The sequence below is a fragment of the Phaethon lepturus genome, unplaced genomic scaffold (assembly GCF_000687285.1).
Source record: "Phaethon lepturus isolate BGI_N335 unplaced genomic scaffold, ASM68728v1 scaffold12026, whole genome shotgun sequence".
Lineage (NCBI taxonomy): Eukaryota > Metazoa > Chordata > Aves > Phaethontiformes > Phaethontidae > Phaethon > Phaethon lepturus.
In genome coordinates, this window is record NW_010545598.1 from 2,217 (window position 1) to 27,933 (window position 25,717).

General features: G+C 40.8%; 1 protein-coding gene across 1 annotated transcript in view; it reads right to left on the minus strand.

Moving 5' to 3' along the window:
* The window catches only part of XRN2 (5'-3' exoribonuclease 2), a gene marked incomplete at its 5' end in the record, with an annotated part of 50,871 nt that overhangs the window by 301 nt on the left and 24,853 nt on the right, over positions 1-25,717 (minus strand). The window contains 9 exons of the mRNA XM_010289017.1: positions 4,571-4,712; positions 10,330-10,390; positions 16,679-16,806; positions 18,223-18,357; positions 18,457-18,525; positions 20,622-20,678; positions 22,504-22,583; positions 22,676-22,773; positions 23,626-23,709. Of these exons, the coding sequence (XP_010287319.1) occupies positions 4,571-4,712; positions 10,330-10,390; positions 16,679-16,806; positions 18,223-18,357; positions 18,457-18,525; positions 20,622-20,678; positions 22,504-22,583; positions 22,676-22,773; positions 23,626-23,709 (854 nt within the window). The remainder of the gene's footprint in view (positions 1-4,570; positions 4,713-10,329; positions 10,391-16,678; positions 16,807-18,222; positions 18,358-18,456; positions 18,526-20,621; positions 20,679-22,503; positions 22,584-22,675; positions 22,774-23,625; positions 23,710-25,717) is intronic.

Consider the following 25,717-nt stretch of genomic DNA (forward strand, 5'->3'; position numbering starts at 1 on the left):
GGGAGGGGCGACGCTTCCACATCAGAAATAAATTCGCCAAAAGGCAGCGCTGAGGACAAGTCACTCCCAAGCTGTAACACCTCTGCGTGTTCTTTGCTTTCAGCAATGCGTAATAAATTGTAGACGTAATAATGAATTGTATTCATAATAAAATGGCTTTCAGCAATGCTGGAAGCAAAGAGGTACAAAATGTTAAAGCCACAGACACATTCACACACCTGAAGGGCAGATTCAAAACGCAAATTTTTAATTCTTACAGAACCGTGGGCTTTGCAGTATGTATGCTTATGCTTTTACACAGAGCAATGATATAAACATAATTCTTGTGGGCTAACTAAAGTACCAGTTTGGGATGTGTGATGCTGTTTAGCAGGATTTTTTTTTTGTAGAAGAAAAAAAAAAATTTCCCTCAACTACCAGCTTTCTGTTCTAGTTGTAAGCAATCTTATGCCAAAGCAAGGCAGACATTTTTACAGATAAGTATTTTACAGAAAAAAAAAAATCGTATTTGTTACAGAAAGCATTTTTCAGCCCTCATTCATTTTAAATGCTGATGCCTAAATCCCACCTTGGAAACCACTGGAAATTAGATAGATTTTTGTATTTATATTTAGATTATACATTCTGTACATTGACTATGCAGTGAAAAATCTGTCGAAGAGTTTCATAAAAAGTCCCTCTGAAACATTTAAAACTATTATTTCAGAACCAGATATGCTGCAGAGACCAGAAAGTTAATTAACATGATGCACTAACAACCGCCGTAGGGCTTTGTTTATTTGTTTCTTACTTGGAGGGTTTTTTGGTGGGTAGGGGAAGAGGGGCTTCCCTTCATTTCTTTAAATCCATCTTTACCCCGTGCTCTGGGGGCTCAGAGAGAACCACAGGCACTGGAGACAGCGGGCAGACCTGGGACGGGGAGGTTCGCTTCAGCCTGCTTGCGTCAGGCGACCAAAACCGACTTTCTGCACAGAAACCCGTTTGTTACACCCCGTTTTTAAAGGATAGAGGCATGCAGAATACACTGTTTCCACCATCAGGAAGGTTTTATGTTTGCTTTTGGGTTTGATAGTAATCAATTAAAAAAAAAAAAGGAACAAGCTGACCATATCGCTTGAAAAATCCTCCCACTTAGGTCAACAGCAGCAATCCCTGTACAGAACTACAATTTGGAGGTCTCCTAAGAACTGCACCAGACATTTATCTGGACATGCAGCTGTGTATTACTACAGACTAAAATAAAAACTGTCAAACACCTGCACAACACAATCAAGTTTATTCCTTGGTTTTCTGGAACAGCTGGAAGACACCAACAAATCCCCACTACCACAGAGCAACCCATATCCATGGCAGTTGCATTAATTTTGTAAGCACTTTGTAGCAGCGTGTTTATTAACCTCTTCAGCCCATATTCTGTATGCTGTAAAAAAAGAATTCGGAGGTGAAAGGGACCAAAGATAATTATTTACACTGCTATGTGTCACCACTTCCACTTGAATCCCTTTTCAAGGCTTTAAAGCTTTGAAAATTTACAGGCAGCGATGTTAGATTCAATTATTGGTTTTGCACCCTAAGCCTTTTAAGGTAGCTTCTAATTTTACTCCAGTGCTGTCAGCCCTGAGGAAATAATGACATCCAAAGGTTCATTTAAAAATAACCAAAAAAGGGAAAAAAGAACTTTGGCAACAAAGATTTAAAAGGAGATTGAAAACAGCTGGAAAGAAACACAACTGCAAAGGAAATTTTTGAAGGAAGCAAATTTACTTGAGCTGAAAGATTTGTCCTTACTAACCATCATGTATGTGAGTGCAAACAAAACCGTTGCCACCACCCAGTTTTCACTTTGTTTCATGATCCAGCAGACATGTCCTGTGCTAGTGAGAAGCGAATTACCTTTCGGGCAAGACTGCAACATCACCAAACAGCCATGTGTCTCCCATTTAGTCATTCTGGGGGGCAAACAGCTGGACAGCTGCGAGGTTTTCTGTCACTGGCGGGCTGTAGATAGATGTCCACGATGCTCTGAGACCCCACGCTTAGAGACAGCTTTCCAAACGTCAACTAGCAGGGGATGCCCTTCCCCAGACCACACTGCAACCACTTCTGGAAGACAATTCCTGTTCACCTTTGTGATTCCAGCTGTAGCTGGTACACATGAAGATTTAAGGTCAGGAATGAACTAGTTTAAACACAGATTCCTTTTGCAAATATACCCACCTACACTACCCAGGATAAAGGGTAGAGCAGAGAATGGCATAGCAGACAGACTTTTTTCAAGTATCTGTTTTCCAGCCCTAATTAAATACCACCCAGACTCCAGCAGCATCAAAATCTTCCACCGATTTTCCTACGTTATTTCAGCATCCCCGTTACAGATTAGTGCAATTACGCATTTATTCCTTCGTCTCCAAGTTTTTGCGTAAACCTCTGTAATACGAAATGAAAGGTTTTTGAAAACTGATCCTATCAATTTCACCTCATCCAAGTTTGAAATGTACTTAAAAAACCACTGGGGACTAGTGGGGCAGCACAGCCAGGATTCAAGCCCCGCTGTGTCCCCAATAAGTCTACTGTGGTCATAACCCATGCTGTCTAGTTTTGCTTATAGCCAAAACCAGTCCTGGAAGGGTTTGTACTGGTGATGCCTCCCCCACTGTACTCGGAGCAAGAGTGCACAGCAGCTTACTTGTCTCTCTTTTTCCCCTGCTTCTTGCTGTAACACCAACGTGACAACTGAACAAGCTAAAGATAATTCTTCTCCAGTCTTAAAAGCCTCCTCCACACTAAAAACGCTTCAGGGTAGGAGCTGGAGGGGGGAGAAGGGAGTCTCACTGCTGCTAACAAGGGTTCAGTGGAACAAGAGTTGAAGAGTTGGGAGCAGACTGCTTGGCTGGCTATAGATCTTTTCAGCAGCGCCGTGTAATCCCGCAGCCGGCAAACAATGCTGAGAACAGTATTAGCAGCTCCCAGGCTGTTTCTGCTGGGCTTCGGTCCTGCGAGCTGAACCAGAGCAGCACACGGCACTCTGCAAAAAGCTTCCCCGGCAAAGGCCAAAGGCTCTTCTCTTACAAACTTCGTTTGACAGTATGTGCTTTTATTGTATGCGCTGCCTCAAAACCCCCACAAGCTAACAGTGTCATGGTGCAAAACTGGTTGTGATAAGATAGCGCTACCCGAGTCTCCCAACCAGAACAGAAAAGAAAAAACGTAAAGCAGACAAAGAATCAGAGAAGTGGTAAAAATGCTGTAAGAAGACTTTCACATATGCTGTATGACATTACAATTTAAATGATTGTACTTGCAGTCCCTGCTGCATAAGCAAAGGAGACGGGGGTAATAGCCAACACACACACACACACACTGCAGGACAGAATTGATAGCTACGTGAAAAATGACTCTCATGCTGCCAATAGCACGGAGAAACAGTCCCAGAAACCAAGCACCAAGTTTGACTGTGTTGGTGCTTGTGCCGGGTAACACAAACGTTGGTGTACTGGGGAGATGGGCAGACTGGGAAGAAGAAAAGAAAAACTAAGAGCGTACACAAAAAGTGATTTGTCTTGAGCACGTTTATGAGAGGTAGCTGAACCAGGTCCTGACAGAAGGCAAATTTCAAACAGTTTGTGCCTTGGTTTCCACATAAAGGACTGGGAAGTAGTGCTGTTACCAAGCAGCTGAGCGCTTTTCTTCCTTTTTCCCCCATTACTGGTCAGTAACCTTCCCACAGCTGAGTAATAGTTCTGACTTACCAACACGCAACAGAACTTAAACTTTAATATAGATATCTGAAATTTATTTTAAACTAGCATATAGCATTTTATACACTCAAATTTCTAGTACAAGAACACATGCAGATTATGTTTTTACTGGGAACGCGCACACACACACACAGAAAAATCACATAAGCAAAATCACCTGCTGCTTTCAAGAAGCATTTTCATTCTGTGGCATTTTCATAACCCGATGACAAAGTCACCTATAACTTTGGATGAGGTTCTCCTATCACGTTCACTTGTTTTTGTTTAACCCCACAGAGCTATTTTCACATGCACTTTCAGAGACATCTTTATTCCTCTGGCTACTAGAATCTAACACTCGCATTAAAGCAGCCTTTCAGCTAAGAGAAAGCTGATAAACATTAGAGGGGGGAAAAAAATTTATGAAGTCACAAGAAACTACAGTTTAAAAACATACTGGGAAGAAACCTTTCCATGCCTAAAATGTGCAGCTGACAGACTTCCTTACAGAAGAGGAAGACTCCGGTTGAAACAATTGCTTTCAGCTTATGTTTTCTCAGGCTGCAAGAAGTGCGGGACTTAGTAGGATGCTCGATCTACTTTTAATGAAAAGCAGTGTCATGGCATGGGCCTTTTGCCAGGGGTGTACACAGAGGGGGCTGGACAAGGCAGGGAAGCTTACCTGTCGGTGCTGTCACTGGTGACACAGCGACCGGGCTAAAACCAGCGCAGGAATCCCTACCTATGCTGCCGTCACTCTCCACAGCCACACATGAAGGAAGCCTCACTCAGGAGGAGCACAAAATGTGCAAAGTGGGGCCATGTTTTCATACCTGTCTTCCCCTGTCCATCCGATCTTCAGGTCTCTGTGGGTAACTCATTGGTCCGCCCAGCCCCTGGTACTGACTTGGCTGGTACTGATTTTGGGATTGCAGCATGCGGTTCCAGGCAAGAAGAGGAGCAGCCCCAGCAGTTCTGTGTAAAGAAGAAACACACCACAGCACAAACTTAGCTCTTAGAGAGAGCTTCACACCACAAAATCCAAATTTCTATAGTCTCCTATGATAAATGATCTGATTTGCCTCAGAGTTAAACACTGTCACATCCAGCTATGCCTGCAGTGGTACTGCAGATGGCCAAGTGGTTAGAGATAAATCGAGGAGGGGGCAATATCTTCCAAGATTCTCCCACCAAAAGGCCACATTTGCTTACTGCTTCCTTCATCACAGCTTGAAAGCTACAGAACCAGGTACTACCGCAAGCAGCAAATTCAATTTTACAAATCGGAGATTTTTCAAATTCCTTGGAAGGATTCTGTCCAACCTTTTATTTTAGGGGCAAATTTGCCAGTTCACACACCCTGATCTTGAACGTAGATTAAAACTCAGATATCACCAAGTTAGCTAAACATAACACACCATCCAAAGAGTAAACATGTGCGATACAGGAGAATGAGGCTTTCTTTTCTAAATGTCCAGACTCTTTCTGGGAGTCCATTCTTTCTAGTTAATTGCAGGTTGCAAATGAATTCTTACTGCGAGTATTCTGAATCTAGGGTAGGGGCCTTGGCTGCTTTTTCCCATCCATTATTCTGCTCAATATGTCAGAAGGTCTGATCGGGAAGAAACCTTTTCAAGTTCTATTGATGCCGTTTTCAATTGACCACGGTGACCTAGCAACATAAGCACTAATTGGCATGGACTGACTGACATTTGGTGTACAGTTTATATGGGAACGCAAATTCAACATCCATTATAACCTAGTTTGCCATCCTAGATTACTAACAGCAAGAAATGTTTTAATTGCCTTCAAGTACCTATTCTAACATTACAATTATAAAGCAACAGGTGTAATACATCAAATCATTGTTTGATTAAAAATATTTAGAAAAATGATATAGCCATGATACAGTCTTTAAAGCTGAGCACGGGTAAGGGTACAATTCCTTACAGAATTCATTGCAGCTGTGTTTTGCAGTACGATATATGGTTGTAAAGGAAAAACAGTGGATGGTCGAGACAGTTAATCTTGTCTGACCCCAGCTTAAGAGCGAGTCAGCTGAAGAGTGTGCGGCCAGCCTGCTGAGAGACAGGAACAGCAGAGAGTACGAGCGCTGCGATTCATATTTACCTGCTGCACCGCTGAACTGAAACCTATTTTGTATGTTTTCAAAGAGTCTCTGCCTAGACTCGCTGGATTAAATTGGTGGGACTTCAGCCTTGGAGAAGTAACCCTACCCAGAGGCCGATCTATTCCTCCAAACAGACATGCAATTCAGGGAAGAGATATGACTCTCATGACCAAGAGAGGATTCACAGCCAGCTGTACAACGTTAGGAAAAACTGAGCTTCGAGCGACCAAGGAAGCGATGCTGGGAGAAGAAGGACCTTTAAACACACTTTTCACCAGCAGGAACAGAGGCAAAGTTAGAATCAAGACAGGTAACCGTAAGATTAAAATGAATGAAAACAGGCATTTTGGACATGAAGGCTTTCTGGTTTTGGACGCAAATTGTTTTTGGTTTCACACTGAAGCCTGCAGGACAGCTGCTCCACCGGGTCAGATTAAGACCTGCCTGAATTGCAGAAAGGCCAGAAAAACTCCTACCCTCTCTAGAAATGAAAGAATTTGATTCTTGTTTGCAAAAGTATGAGTCTTACCTGGTAAATATGCAGTTGTTAAATACAGTGTGCAACACGTACTAAAAATGAACACGCACAAAAGCTAAGTGGTAACACTGAACCGTGTAGTTTTATTTTTAGCTTCAGAGGTATGTCTGGAAATGCACAGTGTTACCTGAATAATTCAGTAGGAGGAGCAATACTATACTTGAAGTTAATAGTACATTACACTTTCAGGGACCGCACACTCAAAATCAGCATTCTAAGTATGATATTCCTTTTGATTAAGTATTTGGAGTACTAACCACCACCCCACCCCACCCCCATTATTCCTAGAAAACAGCAGACTCTCCAGGAAGAATGCACTGCTCAGCCTTAAGGAAAACTGCAGGGAATTACCTACATAGCCCCAGCTCTAGGATTCATCAACATCAACTAGATCAACAGTTCACTCTGTCTCTACAACTTTGCTAATGTGCTTGTGATAAATACCCTCAGTGACTGATGATCACAGGCCAACACTTGCTACATGCCTGGAACGGGAAGGTTTGACAAATTTCATTTGACATTAGTACGTATTTGGCACAGAGTTTAAACTTCTTATTTTTAGGAAGTGCTGCTTCGTGAAAAGTTGGGATATTTAACAAACAAAACACACTAACACTAGTATCACTACTATGTTGGGGAATTTTTTCTTCGAGGCCATCTGAAAGAGTGAAGTTGGTGATTTTCAGTTAGAACCACTACATATTCTAGAGGATAAACCTAGTAGGAAACAAAACCAAAAAAGCTGCAATGTATTTTCTGATCTTAAAGCCAGAAAAGCAGCTTACACCTTTCTGCTGCTCTTAATTAATAGAGCTATGTACTATTTTTAAAGAACAAAATTTTAGATTTTCATCTGGTAAATGGAGATCAGCAAATTATAGTCCTCACAGCACTTGACTTCGTGTTCGTCTAGTGGATGTGTTAATTGGTATTCAAATTACCCGAGGGTGGAGATTTGTATGCAGTAAAGCTGTGCCTCACAGGTAACAAAAAAAGACTTGTGCTACCTGGACTATCACAGCAGTTAGCATTGGCAGAGTAACTCTGGACAGCGCATTTGAGTAATGTCAACTTACGATTAAACTAAAGCATATGCATACAGGATAGCTAAAATACAACTTCAGGAAGCTTTATACAGGAAAACATTTCCGTGTTCCAACCTCAGCCTCTTTGGAAATCTCTTCTATGAGCAGGTTAAGCAAAAAGGTTTGTACCGCCAGATTTACAAATTTCCATCAGCTAGGACACCAGGTAGTAAATTTTTTATATATATATATATATATAAAATACACTAAAAAAAACAAACAACCACCCTCTGAAACATATCAGATCACTAGGGCTGAAGGCAAGTGCATGAAAACAATCTTCTGCAACCTCCAGTAACGCAGCCCAGTCAGACCAGGGACTGAACAGGACATGCTGAAAGGTGTCCCGTTCAACAGCAACGCCACAATTTTATTTTACTTACTGCGTGCTGAATTGCATCACTAAATTTAAAATTAAGAAATTTTATGCAGGAGACGAGATCATCTGGATTATGAAGAAGCAGCTTTACACTACCAGGTTTTTTTCCACCGAGGCCCGTGAAGCAAGAGCTAGTTTAGCCTCCACTGCAATACTCTATATCCCTGAAGTAGCACAAAGGCTCAAAGCTTTCCCAGCAGGGACAGGGCTCCTTGCTTGATGTCGCAAATCAAGGATATCGTAGGCTCCTGCCAACCCACTTCATCTGAAAAGGCTGGAGCAGGGGCTGGCCTCTCCCTCAATTACTTTCTTCCCAGGAGCAGAGGTGATGGAGAACAGCAATTCCTCGCTGCTCTCCCTGGTGACACCTTGTTGCTCCTGGAGCACCTGAAGCCGCAGCAGCAAGCGGGGACAGCCTTGGGGGGAGTAGTATGGGAAACCTGCAGCTCCCAGAGAATGAACTGGGAAACCGAAAACCTCTGGAGGGGGTTTCGGTTCAACAGGTTCAGCCATTTTTTTCCTGCACCAAGCCTATCTATCTTTTTCTTTCTTTTTAAATGTTTGCTTAAGTCTCCACGCCTATCACTGTACAGCAACTAACTCAACATCAGCCCTAAGCATCTGTTCGATTTGCTTCCCAAATCAAACACCTTCCAAGAACATGGCAAAATTACTTCTCCTCATCACTGAAACTGGCAAATTGGTGATTTTCATAAACCATCAGAGGTATAACAAAGCACCATCATCAAGGGAAAGCATTGTAAATATACTGTTGTCACTCAAAAGCGAGAACAGCATTCTCTAAGCTTCTTTAAAGCTTATTTTCTAGATGAAGAGGATACATCTTCAATTTAGAGTCACCTCAGGGGACACCAGTTTCCTCAAGTTTGGGAACTGAGTAAGCGAGGTCAATACCGCAACACGAGAAGCACGCTGGCTGGGTCAGCGGATTGAATCACCAACACCATCTACCTGCAGAAATGCTCTGAAGTACTTGGGCAGTGTGTGGCCACTTCTAAAAATGTTAGCACAAACCAAGCACGGTAACCTGATGATGGGATTCTGATTAGAGACACAGTCTCTTATTACAATTGAAATGTGTATTTCAAGTGAGAAACAGGGACTTTCTGGCTGAAAGAAGTTAGTTATATGTGAGTTGAGAAGCTCTTCCACTTTGCAAAGTGAACAGCCTGGTAAAATGATAAAAAGCATAGCATTGTAAAAGTAATGACAAGTTACAGACCTGTAGCAATTACTACATAAATTGGATTTAATTAAGGTGTGGGAGTAGCAACTCCCGTGGACAAAGTAATATTGAAGTTTGTAATGCAAGATTCATTTATAATGCAATATTCCACATTGACAGGGCACAGGACAAGGGAGCTGGACTTATTTCAATAGGGATCAAAATGGTTGCCATGGAAAGCGTGATTGCAGAGAGCTCAATAAATTCTCCCAAAGCTGATATTTTCAATGGTTAACATTTGCAAATAAAACCATGGAAAAAAAAAAGCATGCCTCCGAGCAGAAGCTTCAAAGATCTCATATACGCTCTCATTCCTCCATAAATATAAATAAATATCATTATTCATAGCTTTCACAGGTACGCTGGAGTTTATATAAAGTCCATCTGACTTAAGGACATACAACCTATCAATGAAGGAACGCATGTAAAACATCCCTTATTATCAAACCATGTCACATTCCTTCTATTCGATGGCACTTATTGGACTGCAGATTCCATAATCCTTCCCCGAGTCCCTTCTGCATTTAATTCAGTTCAGTCTTAAGTAGTTAAAGAAACTGTTTTCAGTGGCAACTAATAACTACTGACCTACAGTGACACTGCCCTACAATAGGCTTGTCAGGCCTGAAAAACTTGTACCAAAGAAGCTGATTAGGACTTCAAGAGGTTTGTAGCAAGAATCAATGGCTCGTCTGTACTAATGCTGCGGTTGCGGCACAGAAATGATAAAAGTGGAACACCATTAGTTATGCCTCATTAAGCTCCACAGCCCTCCTAAAAAGAAATTTGTTTAGCCTGTCCAAAATCTAATGCAGTTTTAAGCTCTCTGTGTTCAATTTCATAGTATCTCAAAAGCTTCAATAAGATAAAGGCCAAAGAACCAAGAACGGTACCAAAGCACCAACAGTAAAGTTAATTTTGAAGTCTGAGTTTTAATGGAAAGTGTTTTTGCCTGCTTTTTTTTTTTAATACAAAGTACTCAAGCCTTTTAAAGGATGAACACCATGTAGTGCACTTGCAAAATATAAATAAATCATGGACATTCATTAACTTAAAAAAACCCAAAACAAACCCTGCTGTACAGCATGATTTCAACAAATGTAAGCAACAAAGTTCAAAAGAAAAGAGAGGAAAAAAAAGGTTGTGAAGCCTGGCAGAACCAAGTACGTCCCCCTGGCCATATTTTACAAAACTTCAACCCCTCCTGCCTTACCTTTGTGGTGTCTGTTGAAACAAGGGCGTAGGACCTCGCCAGGACTCCTGAGGTCTAAGATCTGGAGGGTAAAACAAAACGTTAAAATAAAAAAGAGCAAGTATACTTAAAGTTGAACTATGCTCCACTTACTCTTACACATGGCCGAGAATTTGTTTTAAAAAGTCAAACAGAAAAGCTCAAACTGGATAATACCACCAAATACATTTCACCAAGCTGTTGGTTACTATCGCTAATTTTGATATAGCCCTTATGTCCATCGGTGGCAAGCTTAGTATTAATTAATAAAAGGCAACATATTTTTTTTAATAAGTCCAATGAAGTTGTTAGAAGAATGAATTTTAATTGCTAGAACTAGCATTGGTCAGTGCTTGGACATGTCACAGGTATCTTCTCTTGAATTTTTAAAAAAATGCAAAGCCATGTCTGCTACTGTAACAACTGAAGAACTCATGTCATTTTCACATTTCTTACAAGTACATCACTATGCTATATGAAAAAATATAGATACGTATACGCACATACACACCGCTGTGTCATCATCACAACACACCGTGTTTGTGAACTTCAAAATATGCGCAAGTTTGTAGGCTACGTTATTCTCTAAAGCAAACTAAAATGAGCAGAGCACGTACTAAAGTGAACAGTTCCACTTTATTCATGTTTAAATATATATGTGATATATGTAAAGATAATAAAAATATATTTAAAAGTTAACCTAGACAATGATAATTTAATAATAAAAAAATCTATTAATCACCTCTCAGATAATGTAATCAGACTGAATTAAACCTTTTTGGGTAAAAACTTGGCCAGAGACCTAGCATTGCAGTTATAAGAAACCGCAGTGAAAAAGACCACCCACTTCTCAATTGTTTCTTCTACCCAAACTAACTCTTTACAAAGACGTAGCACTAACAACATTGCTTTAACAGGACACGCAATTAAACGGTTGTTGTTCTTCTAAATAAACTGGTCGGTAAACAGGATAAAAGAAACAGCTAATCAATAGCTCCCCGGTCAGTTCACAACACTCAAATTGTGCATCAATCAAAAGCTTCAGTTTCAGTGACACCTTTGATTATTTTCAATGGTGTTTAAGTGTGACCTAATTTCAACAGCTGGTTCCAGAATTTGTCTAATGGACCTACTGCAAGGGGACAGTAACGCCCTGTTAAACTGCCAATATGCAAGTACACTAAAGCGTTGCAGTAATTTGAAAGAAAAAAAAAAACACATGGACAGAGGAAAAATCTGTGCCTCTCTCCTAACTCTGGCTGGATTGTATGCAGGCTGTAATGGTCCGACCCGGACAGAAACTTTTCACAGCAGCACTCGAGCGTGCAGGGGAGGGTGCAGCCCCCATTGAAGAGAACACCGTTTCGTCAGGGGAAATAAATTCTCATCTCCAGCGGCTCCGCTGCTCCCGCCTGGGCCTCCTCTGGGCAGAGCTAATCCAGCCCACCCAGCCCAGCAACAGCCTGAGCCGCAGAGGGGTACGTGCTGCGTTTTACTTATTTATGAAGCATTACATGTATACACCTCCCCCCCAAGCAATATATACACCTCTTTTTAAAAAAAATATATATGTTTTTACATATATTAAAAATATAAAACATATATATGTTATATATATGTAAACACACACTGACATATATATGATTACCAACTGATGCTCATAATCATGTATAACTGGTTATTTCATACAGACTGTAGCCAAACCAGTCTAAAGCATCACGAGGACTTAAAGCTGGGTACGTAGCACTTCTATACTCATCAGCCTGTGAACTACAAGGGCTTTTACGCGCGTAAACAGGCTGTACTAACACGATGCTTTAGTGATGCTATGTTTGCTTTTGAATACAAGATTAGTGCAATGCAAGAAAACCCAGGCCCAGTTTCAATTTAAAACCCAGGTTTCAATTTAAAACAAAGCACGCTATATTCCAGGAAGAATAATGGCCATGTTGCCCCCAGACCCTTCTCCTCTGCAGGCTGAGCTAAGCAAGAGCCCCAAGTAGCTGGACCGTTATACAGACTAATACAGTCTCTCTCTCTCTCCCTCCCTGGTCAGAACTTCACATTTTAATTGAAGTTTATTAACATGTTTCCCATTCCACTGCCAGGGTCAAATGGTGCTCTAGTGAGAAATCCAGTGAGATGATGCTGGTACAATGTTTCCCATTTATGCAGAGCCCTGCTTAAGGGCTAAAGACATGTGTCCTATTTAATCATGTTCTCTCCATCTGAAAAAGAAAGGACCCAGCTCTCCTGCTGTAACCACATCTTTTTGCAGCTCTAGGGAGCAGTTTAAGAAAGAGTTTAATGAAATCATCATAAAAAACTTTAAAGCTACCTTATTACTATTCATTTGTGTGGCTCTGACAGAGAAAAAAAAATCTTTGAGGGAAAAAGCTTGGAGCAGTGAATTGCACTTCAAAAAAAGTACAAAATCGGAGAAGAAATGACAATTAATATTTTCTTTAGTCTTCAAAACTTAGGCATTTCCTAGAGCTATAAGGCCAAATAAACTGCCTTCTCTAGCAGGTCCTCAAGTAATAATTTATCTAATCAGTGTGGCAATCAAAGACAAGATTTTGTGTTTACTGATTGCACGAATCAAAATCACTTTTCAAATGCAGCTAATTGACAAGTTTACTGACTGAAATGAAAGTCATAAATCAGATACCCTGTGCTGCAGAAACCAAATATGCCATTCACAGAGTACCGCCATACTGCACTTGACTCCTCAAGTTATCAGCACAGACAATTATTCATCAAGTGAAAATTGGCACATCAAAGTCAAATCAGAGAACAACAGTAAGGAACACCCACAGAAGGCTCTTGAGGAAGAGACAGCACTTTGGTTGACCGCATTGCCCTTCTAGAGTCTAATTTTACTTCATCATTCATATAAAAACATAATCCGTAAAATGAAAAGTTGTCCTGCATCAATCCCCCAAAATGGGGGAATTTTAACCACATCAGCTCTAGTTTTGCAGAAACGTGTGGGTTCCGGAACAGCCTGATTATGCCACAACATACAGCTGTTCTCTCAACAATTATGTAGCTGATGAATGTGATTTTGACACAAGGGATAACCTGTCCCCTTAAAGAAAACTCCGCATATGCCTTCCCTTTCCTTCTAATTTGATTTTCTAGTTGAAGATATCTGTTGACAGAGACATTTGTGCTTGAACTGAAGGGAGTGACTGCAAAAACCAAGACGGACAGCTGTGCTGCCCAAGCTAGGAACACTTTCTAGTACTCCCTGACAGAACACTGTCTGGGGGAAATCAAACCACGTGCTCAATTCTGACCACAGATTTCCATCGGAGCAAACGCACTGTCAACGCAGGCTGTTCCTGTTCAATAAGATGACCATCCCCTCAACCGCAGCAAGGTTCAGAAAGTGGCTGATACAGTCTCATCTTGACAGGTTTGCTTCACACTCAACCCACACAATCCATAATCCAGTATGTGTTATGGTGTCCAGGTGTGGTCCCATTTGCAACAGCATCCTTCAGTGTGTCGGAAAGACTGATTTCAGCTGAAATTTTGGGCTATGACACTTGGAGGTATTCTTCTAGCAAGGGTTTAAGCAAGAGTTTAACCCTTTTACCATGGTGCCTTCCTGGTAAATGAGGAGTTAAGACATGTGGCCACTTGGTATCAAGTCGACCACCGCTGTAGTTAGTTGTATTAGTTGTAAAGACTTCACATTAATGAACTTCTGATTTAAACTGACTGTAGAGTTTAAGACTAATCTCCTAGGACAGCTTGGTATCATTAGTAGAAGAGGAGAAGAAACAAAACAAAATTAACTGACAAAGAATACATTTGCAGCATGTTGCACTGCGGTGTCCCACAAAAAGAGTGCCAGGAACCAGCTTCTCGACTCTGGGATGAAGAGTCCCGCAGAGCAACAGCAGGCACACAACCCCTGCTTTGTGAAAAAGCCTTTGTACCATGACTGCCGGCGGTGTGCAAAGCAGCGCGCTGCAACAGCGGCTGGAGGGACCAGCAGGTTGACCTGGCACCTCTTTTTGCTGCACAAACAGGAAAGCACAAGATCACCCTCTGCCTAACGGAAAAAGCAGCATTAAGGGAAGCGGCACAACAAAAGAAAGGAGGAAAAAACCCAAAAGCCAAAAAAAAAAAAGCGCCTTGCTTTCAGATTTGCCAGGCACACCTGCAGAACATCAACTGGGGAGGCCTGAGTCAATTTGAGGATGAGGAAGGGCAGAAGATGAGGGAAGAGATGCATGAAAGAAAGCCACCAGACAGTTTTTCTGAGGCCAACAGATGGACTGGGATTTCATATCGATCAGTGGATTCAAGCCTCCTCAATTTGAAAGAATGACGGCATTGGGGCGTATTTGCATGTGGAGTGCTTCCTATACAACACAAGGTGCTCAGATGCCATGAGGACGAGAGCTTTCTAAGTACCTAATTGGCAAGATCAGCTCCATGTACATAAGGCAGAATCTCTTTTTGCTGCACAAACAGGAAAGCACAAGATCACCCTCTGCCTAACGGAAAAAGCAGCATTAAGGGAAGCGGCACAACAAAAGAAAGGAGGAAAAAACCCAAAAGCCAAAAAAAAAAAAGCGCCTTGCTTTCAGATTTGCCAGGCACACCTGCAGAACATCAACTGGGGAGGCCTGAGTCAATTTGAGGATGAGGAAGGGCAGAAGATGAGGGAAGAGATGCATGAAAGAAAGCCACCAGACAGTTTTTCTGAGGCCAACAGATGGACTGGGATTTCATATCGATCAGTGGATTCAAGCCTCCTCAATTTGAAAGAATGACGGCATTGGGGCGTATTTGCATGTGGAGTGCTTCCTATACAACACAAGGTGCTCAGATGCCATGAGGACGAGAGCTTTCTAAGTACCTAATTGGCAAGATCAGCTCCATGTACATAAGGCAGAAAAAACTGCTTTGAAATAAGTACTTCCCACAAAGCATCAAGACTCGAGCTTCAGAAGACTTGAAGAGCAGTATAGGGACTGATGGGCTCGTGAACACCTCGCTCCCCAAAACCACACAGACTTTCTTTTTCTGGAGATTAATTCAAAAATGTGATGCCTCTCTGGTAGTTCTGCCTTTCCCGTTCCCCACAATCTTCTTTTTAGATCATATTTCTTGTTTGTTTAAAACACCCACTTGTTTTCCTTTAATCAAAATTAATAGCTCCAGGCTCTCATATTCAAGCCATCTCTCCACTTAAACCAGTCTGATTCCTCACACAAGAAAGCCTTTACACCCACTACTCAACTATGCTTTATCTACTTTGGGAATGGACAATAAGTTTAATTTAGAGTGGCCACTGATATTATTTGCTGTTTCATATGCGGCAAAAGTGCAAGTCAAGTATAAAAAGGTTGACAGCTTCACTAGGTAGTGATCTGGTCTTCCATATGTGACAAAACGTTGGAGCTCAAACTTTATCTGTCAGCTGTTTAAACTTCAAACACTTGCATAGTTCAATACTGCAAGAACTCACATGAACAGTGAGAACATCTTACTTTAAAGCACCTTTTTAGGCAGTTTAGCCAAGCTTCCTCCTGTCTCAATCCCACTATTACAGAAACGCAGCCCGTGATCACAGGCGAAGAGACAGGACTCTTAACTAGCGTCCTTTCTGGGAGCTCTTTGTACAATCAATTCCTTCCCAGGATGAAGCACTCCAGGTCACACAGGATTTATCTTACCACTTCCAGTGACCCACTTGTTCACCAAGCCAACAGCAGTGACATCCCTGACCTCCTGCCCACCTCCTTCCACCTCTTTGCCCGAAGCTGCAACACCTACCGCAGGCAGGAAAAGCCAATACACGACGGTGAATTAGCAGTTTCGGTTCAGTCTAGCATCTCAGCACCAACCACAGCTCTTCTGTCAGTCCTACAATATCTCCTGATCTGCCATCATGCCTTGTGCATTAATTATTTTCTGTGGCCAGCACCCTCCTCTTGTTCTCTTCAGACACAAAGCACCAAAGCTTCTACTAAGTCTGTTGACACTGGTGATGCTGAGATTCAGCCACATACTGAATACATTCCAGACAGACACCAGGAACCCTTAGTAGACAAAGTGCTATTTTTCCCCCACTGCATTTGAATACTGGGCACAGTATTTAAAATGGGATCCCACTTACAGGCACATAATTACATTTTAGTACATTTTACTCCATCAGTTCCATAAGGGAAGAGCAATAGACAAGAGCAACACAAGGTTAATGAAGATGGATGCCCGAACGCACTTTTTATTTGTGATAGTGCACCAGACCAAAACAAAACCGTAATATTTTTCAAACTCTGCAATGTAGAGAGCAGAATCCACTTACTTGACAACAATTTAGGAATCTGCTGCTGCCCGCTCAGAAGCGGCCTGGTGTACGGGCTCCCGTAAGTTCCGAGAGGTACTGCATTGGCATACATTCCTGGCATCCCTCTTTCCCATGGCATCGTATGGCTATTATGCGTAAGAAATGGAAAGGAAAAAGAATAGGATTTTTTTTACAAATGTCATCTTACAACACAGCTGCTACCCAGCCCATCAAACACCCCAGCTCTCTCCAGTGCATCAATGGAGACGTGCACAAGCACGACGCAGTGACTCGCTTACAGATCAGGGTCCCAGGCACACCACAAACAAAGCACGCGCTTTGTGAGCCGGTCCCAGCAAAAATTCTGAAGTCTCTATAGCAAGCCACAGTAAGCAGAAAAAACACCTATTTCCTGCAAGCTGTGTAAGAGTTCAGTAAAACTGAACTGCTGTCACATTTCCTAATAAGTGAGAGTTGACAGATGCGGGATTTGCAAATATTGATGTGTCAGCATTTGCCAGGCCTTTGCTGCTTTTCCTGTGCAGAGCTACATTCGCATTAAGACTTTGATGCTCGTGGTGTCTGCCACCCTGGGCAGCAATTTAATGAGACATCATATGCGATCAATAATGCATATATATCTATATCTATATATATTTTTTTTTTATAACTATGACATGGAGGAACAGAAGATGGTTAAGTGTAGCACGGGAACAATTATGCTTTCCAACACATGAATGGAGGGAAGTGTGTTGCTTTTTCCTCTTCCAGCTCCTCCAGAGCTGTAAGATGAAGAAGGTGTTTTCTCTTCCTAAAGAGACACTCGTGCTCACTTGCTCACAGAGTTTAATTTTATTTGCTAGTATTACAGTCTCCTTTAAAACATTCTCTTTTCTGGGTCTGATAAACATATGGCTCCTTGTACTCCCCAGTAAGGAAAAACATTTCATTTTATCTGTAATACATAATCCTGGCTCATTCTCTCACCCTGTGCTCGGAACCACTCTCATAGTACACTGCAACACCTAGGAAAGTTACTCAGGCTTTTGGAGAACTAATAAAAACTGACTGTGGCAATGCCTTGAAAAATGACAATCAAACAGACTGTATGGTGTAACACATGTGCTTCAAACAAGGGTTTTTAAAACCCATTTTTAAAAGCATAAAAAACATTACTGTCTTTATAATAATCAGTTATCACTTGTATGCAATATTTTCATTGTACCTTCTGTAATTCAAACAAGTATCTACCAAACAAGTCGAAAAATCTTAACGGGAAAGTTAGTTAGAAATATTTAGTAGAAAAAAACAACACACAACCAAAAAACAAAATCAAGAAGAATGCAAAGTATTATGGTAAAATCATTGTAATATACAGCTTTAATCAAATACAGAATTTAAATATCACATGCCAAAGTTTCCAACATGGAACACCTGAACCTAATTTCTGACAGAACATCCCCACATCCTTTGGGTGGGTTTTTTTGTTTTTAAATTAAAAAAGCAATAAAGGAGTACACTCCTCTCAGCAAGACAGTCAGTAACAATGCTGCCAGTCTTACCCTAAAGTTCTGAACGCTGACTGGTCCAAATGGACTGGTTTTCTGTCTCGATTAAAACCAAGCTGTGGTCTCCAAGGCCTGCCATCATTGTTGGTTTTTTCCCAGTCTCCTGGCTTCAGAACAGGAGCAGGTTTCCTTTAATATTAAAAATAGTTCCGTGAATACTTATCAGACCAAATACTCAGATTAATGAAAGAAAATGGAATTATTTGAAAGCTGACAATTGATACTTACTTAGCACCAGGTAACACTGTAGCTTTGAAAACAAAGTCTTCATCAAATTGTGGATCTTTGAAAGAGATACTAGGAGAAAAATATTTGAGGATTAGGTTTACATGATAATTAAGACAAGCAAGATTAAAAAGTAATTGCTGCTTTATTAACAGTGACATACGTAACAGAAGAGATAAGGTTCAAGAGCGACGACTCAAACTGCAAAGTGCATTTCTTGCACATGGATATACTGACTATATTGGACTTGAATGTCTCCATTTTCCACAGGGTGACCTTTTTCCTCCTCTGTATCAATAGCCAGTCCAAAAGAAAGTTTAATGTCTAGAAAACAGTTAGTCCTATGTATGGTAATGAAAGTATCTTCTGCAGATCCTTGAGAACAAATCCTCTAGTCAAAGCACTGATTGTACTTGATTAAGTTCAAAGGCTGCCAGAGCACAGACAAGAAGGGTATCAGCTTGCTATGCAATCTAGTCAAAAGTGTACAAAACTTAGAAGTGTGATTTCCTGGGCCAGGGAGTTTTTATCCTGGAAGGCGGCTTTGCGGTTGCATGCAGCTCCCGTGGAGACATATACACCTGTTTTCAGTGACAGCTCGCAGACTCTGCATTTTGAGCTGTCTAGTATTAGACAAACTAAACAGCAATAGAACAAAAAGTGGCCAAAAGCTTAATTTCTACTGGTTACAATGCATTCTATAATAGTTTGGGTTTGCTCTAGGAAAATTAATCCACGCTACTAGCAATTCCAGTCTCCTGGTGTAAGTATCCAGGTCTCAGGTAGGTCCCACCAGGGACCTGTTTGAAGTGCACGGCAACAACCTGCTCCCTGTTTTCTCACTACTTACCATTTGATATAGAAGAATGCTTGGGATACCAAGAAACGCAAAAGCAAACAACTAAGCAGAATAATCTCACTCTTCCAGCTGAAATACATCTGTTTTTCAGCAGAAAATGAATGAGACTTGAAGGAAAGAGAATAATAGTCCCTTGGAAAATTCAGCCAAAGTCACAAGAGCTGAAGAGCAGAATCATGACTGCTCATACTATCTCAAAAGAGAGGAAGAAAAATCCTTGCAATAGAGAAATGGACAGAAGCATAAAACAATTCAAACCTCCTGACAGTGGCAGATGGAAAGCCAAAAGCTACCTTTAACTCATCGCTCAAAGTAACTAAATCCCCATTTCAGAACATCCTTTCTACAATATTCTGACAAGTCACAAGCTAGCATTTCTTACTGCCTGTAGATAGTCGCTCTAGTTAAACTACATTATGCCTCCTTGGAGGAAAAACATATGCAGACAGATCACAAGTGATTTTCAATGTCTCAAGTATCTTTTGCAGCTCAAGAAGTGAAAGGTTATTGGCTCAAGCATCGCATACTTAGTTTGGCACAGTATAATAGGTGAGAAGGACATTAAACACACTAGATCTAGAGAAATTTGCTGTCAAGTGCAAGAGTAATTAAAATCTTCTGTGGCCACAAGATTTACTCTTGGAAACTCTGCATTGTTTTTTATTCATGATGAATTTTCTTGTTATTCTCCCAAACATCACATTCAGGCAAAGTTAGTGTTATTCCTTTACTTCTTAAGAACAAGAAGCTTATATTCTCAGGCATCCTCTGGGAATTGCTAGGAATAAAAATGAATAAAAATCTAAGAGGCAAAAATCAAGAGCTGGGGGGCTTTCAATCAATACCCAGTTTTGTCTCGGAGGCTTGCTCTCATGAACGTTTGGTTTTCTTTAATTTAAAAGGCTTGATACAGAACTTGATAGTTTGTAGGTGTTGCTCTTTGCTTGTCAAAGAGACAGAAATCCCAACAGAAAGCAAGCAGAAAAGCAACAGCAGGAAAAGAGGTATTTCCGAAGGGATGAAACACTCTGGGTTTCACGCCCTGAGAAATGGCCATTTCTGACAACTCTACAGGGCATGCCATGCCACCACACACTCTGCTTAACCACCGCAACCCAAGCCGGCTGTGTTACATCCTAGTATCTTGGACTCGATTCTCACAGAAAACCAGAAACGTTTAAAGTAAAAGCTTCAATTTTATAAAGAGATGGATTCTGTTGCAAATTCAGCAACACAAAACAACAGAATAAACTGAGTTTTGATTGCTGTATTTTGTACGCCATTGCATTAAAACCCAGAGTCTACTTACCTGACTGCAGAATTTTGTGCAAGATCACGCAGCATCGGAACAGGAGACTCCACTGTCCTGGTAAAGAGAAAAACCTCTGTGAAAACGTCATGCGACACATTTCTCACCACCTGCTCCACTTTCTCTGTTGCTACTGCTCATGTTCCTCTGTCAACTAAGTCTGTGACACATAAAATGGATTTCAAAATTAACTTGCCTTTCCCCGATATCAAGTACTTCTATAAGCAATGGAGTTACTGAATCCTTATTTCCTTAATGTCATTATTTTTGCAGCTGATCTGTTTGGATTCTCTAGTGTCTAACAGTGGGTTCACACACTTCCCACTACCCAGTGCTATTCTGCACCTTGGAGACTTCCAGGTACTGCCAGGGTTTGATTATAACAAGCCAACAGGTTCTAGGAGGGCAGGGAGAAGACCAGACAGACACACGAGACACCATGAAGATGCAAACCTGCTTCACTAGGAAGAAAAAGGCTTTGAAGTAAAAGAAAAAAATAAAAATAATAATTTAGTAGCTCTTTTCCACAACACTTAAGGAGTCTCCTTTCTAACTGAAATTTAACAGGCTGAAATGCCGTTGCATTTTAACCCTTCCCTTCTTTCCTCCAGAAAACTTTACCCCTTCAATTCAAGCAGTCAAACAACATGCTCGAGAAAATTACTCTTATGAATCAGAAACCAGGTTTGTTTTGTCCCACGCACAACAGTCACATACTTATGTTACACAGAGGTCACAAGCTATATGCATGCTGGCTGAACTTGATCCAAACCTTTATAGCAAAGTAAGACTTATTTTGAAGTGGTGATATAAATACCTGCTCATCTTCACAGAATTCCTAGAAAACTACTTCTCTAGGTAAAAAGATACCCATTTCTCACACCGTATCTAGGGAAGACAATGCCAGAAGTTTTCTCTTTTTCCTGCCTTGCTGTTCCCTCCAAGAACAGCTCTGACTTGCTCATACTCTGCGCAAGCCATGACAAGAATAGAGAAGTGTATATTAGTGAGGGTGACCTAGGATACATTATCAGTCCAACAAAAAGGGAGTGTTTGTACATTTAATGCAAATGAGTTACTGAACACCTGCTTATGCCTCTAAGCAAACTTAGATAAATGAATGCATATCCTACAATGTGAAGATTACACTGATAATTTCTCAAACTAAATGCATTATCTAGAAAACAAAAAAATATTAGCATTCGTATGTGTAGCTGGTAACAGTCCTGAATTTAGTGCTATAGCCTAAATGGAAAACGGCAAAATACATCTCTATCTGTTTTTTTTTCTTTAATGCAATTAAGATTAGCATATAAAATGTAGAGTTATTGGTTTTGTTTTTTTTTCAAACAGCATGCACTATTGGAAGTTACAGATTGCATTAAATTAACATCCATACAAAAGCACAGAGGCCAAAACAACATGACCTTATGGAATAAGGCTACTGTTGAGTACTACTTTTATTATATAGTGCCTGTTTACCAATTAAAAAGTTCAAGCATTACTAAATACATAAAAATCAGTCTTCCATAGATGAAATGCCAAACAAACAAATAAAAAAAGGACTGACCAGCAGTTAAATACAGACATTAGAGCTCTTTAAAGATTCCTGATGCTGCTTTAAAAGCCTAGCTCTGAAATAACAAAAAAATAGGATCATAGAATGAAAGTCTTACTTGCCTTTTTACATACACTGATAATAATAGAAATCTACTATGAAACCTCACAGAAAGCATGTTTAGCCTCAGAACTAAATGCATTGCCTTGTCAGGAGTTTTAGGTTTCTCGTTGTGGGCACAAAGAGATTTTTATTTAAACCGCAGACTTAACGGAAGGACATGTCCTTCAGCATCAAACAACCCATACCAAAAGCTATACTCACTTATCCGGAAGAACAGCATTTTCATTCAGTGTAAGTTTTCCCTGGATTCCATGGCATAGCTCTGGGGGTATATCCACTGGCTACGGAAAAAGTAATTTTTCAGCTGAAGCACTTTTTGTTAGACCTCCACCCTCGCCATTTACACAATCCCTTAAGAACAAGTACAACCTACCTCTGTATTTTTGGTCTTGTACTGTTCTACAATAAAGTCACAAAGTGGATGGTGTTTTCCAACAAAGAGAACATCGCCACCAAGGCTATTTCTTCTACCTAGAAAAGATGAAGTGAATGGCATAAGAGTTCAGAGCAAAGAAGGAAGGAAGGATGGAAGGAAGGAAGGAATACAGCAGACCAGCGTATCGTCCTGTTGACATCTCCACAAAAGGAAAGCGTCGATGTGATTTTAGGAGAAAGCTCGGAACGTTCCTTGGGAGTGTCGGAAAGACAGTGTCTCTGTCCAGAACAGGGTATCTTTGGTCACAAGGGTAGCTGGCAGACAGTAAAACAATAGGAATCTTGTGTTCAGTGGGAAGAATGTTGAATTTAGAACAGAATAATGCTGAAGATACAGATAGGCTGGGGAAAACAACCCAAGCCCCAAAACCACACACCTCCCAAGCAGCTTACCTACAAGAAGCAGCTGTTGATTTTGTACAATGGAGAATGTAACTCATACATTTGCCTATATAAGCTGAGCATGAAGCTTCACGTATCATAACTGGACACAGCCAGCCTACTGTTCAGAGAACGGCCAATACACCTATCAAGTTTTACCACCAACTCTAACCTTGGAAACAGAGTTTATTCTTTTGACTGCAACATGTTCATCTAACAAGTACTTTGACAGTGTATACTGCTGATGCTTTTCATATGATTAAGCTGCCACCTAACTTTCAGGTTAAGTCTTATGCAGGTCTACTTCAGTAAAATAAAAGTGAAAGCTACAAAATCAATCCCACTGAGGATCATTCTAATTACCAGCACCATCCATGAAGAGGCTACAGCCTGCCATAATTCAATCCAAACAAACATCTATTATACCTTGCTCATTTAGGGTGAAACTCAGTAATAATAATAAGCTGTAATTGTTATTACATTACAATTAAATGTCACAATTCTTACTTTCTTCAGGAGTGAGGTCAGGGTAGACTTCCTCCAGGGCAGCTCTAAGGCGTCGCTCATCAACAAATGGCAATAATGCAACACCTAGTAAAAGCAAAACATTTTTTTTCCCACACTTGTTGAGGGAGACAGACACTAGCATGGAAAGCTCCAAAAGATTATTTACCCAAGAAACAACTGTCGCATTAGTCACAGAAAAGAAAACCCTACATTTTCAGAGGTTGTGACCCTGCAGGCTGCTTAGAGAAAAATAGTTTAGTGGTAGTGCAGGTTGAAAAGGCAACCTTATCTCCAAGCTCCTCTCCATCCTCATCCTCCTCCCCAGTCCTGGGTAGGCACTGGGAAGTAGTAACCGCTACCCACACCTGCCTCATTTAGGAACAAGACAAGCTCAGTAAGACAGTCATTATTTGTCTCATTTGCTACAGATACTCCCCTGACAGAACTCAATGCTACTTTATTCAAATTAATTTATTAAGAGACAACAATGGAAGGAATCACTCCAAGTTCAGCAGTGAGGTGATGTATGTATTATCCATTAGGGAATATTCACACCAGCTATTAATTTTACTCTGAGATAACATGGAGGTTCCTCTCAGGAGGAGCCTCACTAAAATCCCTCACTAAGCAGCGCATCTCAGAGACTACTCTTAATCATATTGGATGAAGCTGGAGAATAGCCTTCCCTGGTAAGCTCCAGTATGTGTTTTCTTCTACTATAAAACCGGAAAAAAGCACTAAGAAATTTACTATGAAAATTCTTCAAAGATTTACTTCTGTCACTCTTACAATCGGTTGGAATCTGAAGTAATTATTTTAGCTTTAATTTTATTTCCTTTACCAAGACCACTAGACTAGCTTTTCCCGACCAAGATGACAGCAAAGGCTTTCTACAAAACTGATGTTTGTAGTTTCGTATTTGTGCCTGTACCATGTCTACTGGCAGGCAGATATTGGGCACGTTTGTCATCACTCCAAAGGTACAACATTCACAGAGACTTTGGAATTCCACAGAGTTAGATTCCCAATCTAAAACTTGGTCTTGTCTCAAACACTTTTCCTTCAGAAGTAGGATCTTTATGTGGCTTTATTTAAAGAAATACTATTGTCCTGGACCTGAAGGAAAGGGGACAACCTAAAACTTTACCTGTAGTGTAATTACACCAGAAGCCCTCTTCTAACAAAACCAGTTTGGAATAAGCCACAAATAAAGTGCTAAATATGTCAGAAATTTAACTGAATCAGAATATTATTTAGCCTACTGTAAAACAATGACGAGCAGAGCTGTACAGCTTGCTGTTGCCAACCACACCAAACAAGAAATCTGCACTGTCCCTGCTTATGAAGTATGAAGATAATCTCCATGCAGACTGACTACTGCTTTATCAAAGACAGCACCAGACCTCAGCCATGTTCAAATTTCAGCTGGAACATAACTACTTGTTAGTTAGGGGAAATGGTGATAAGTCTACCCAGGAAAACAAGCGATTTATTTTCAGCTTCACAACACATTGGTGGAATGACAACAAAATGGGAAGTGTTCATAACCCAGGAGATTGCAAAAAGGATCAATGTCGAGCTTTCAGAAGCATAATCTTGTCTCTAAACTTAAGATCTTCAAACATTTCATTAGAAGGACAAGGTATACGAGATGCTTTTTAAGAGAGAGAGTCTGTACTTCCAGCTTGGAAAGTATTTTTTGTTTCACCACTACCTTTTAAGCAGGAGAATTCCAGATGTTAATCCAGAACCAAGAGTTTATAATGCAATTATGCATTAAAATTAATCAAAAGTAATGCTACAGGCTGCTGAAAGCATGTGGGAGCTACCTAAACCATTACCACTTTAGATTGTGGCTTTGATAACTGGACAAAAGGACTATGGAAAGTTGCCAGAATTACAACAGAGATAAGAAAGGGTTACAGAGGGAAAAACCTGCTATGCAACACTTCTTATAATAGCTAGGAATATTCTCTTTGATTTTGGAACGCTGTCCTGAGACTTGTGTGTCTAACTGTGGCTATTTCAAAACACAGGTGAGTGGGGGAATGTAGCCTTGGGGGAAGAATCACAGAACTGTTGATGTCAGCAG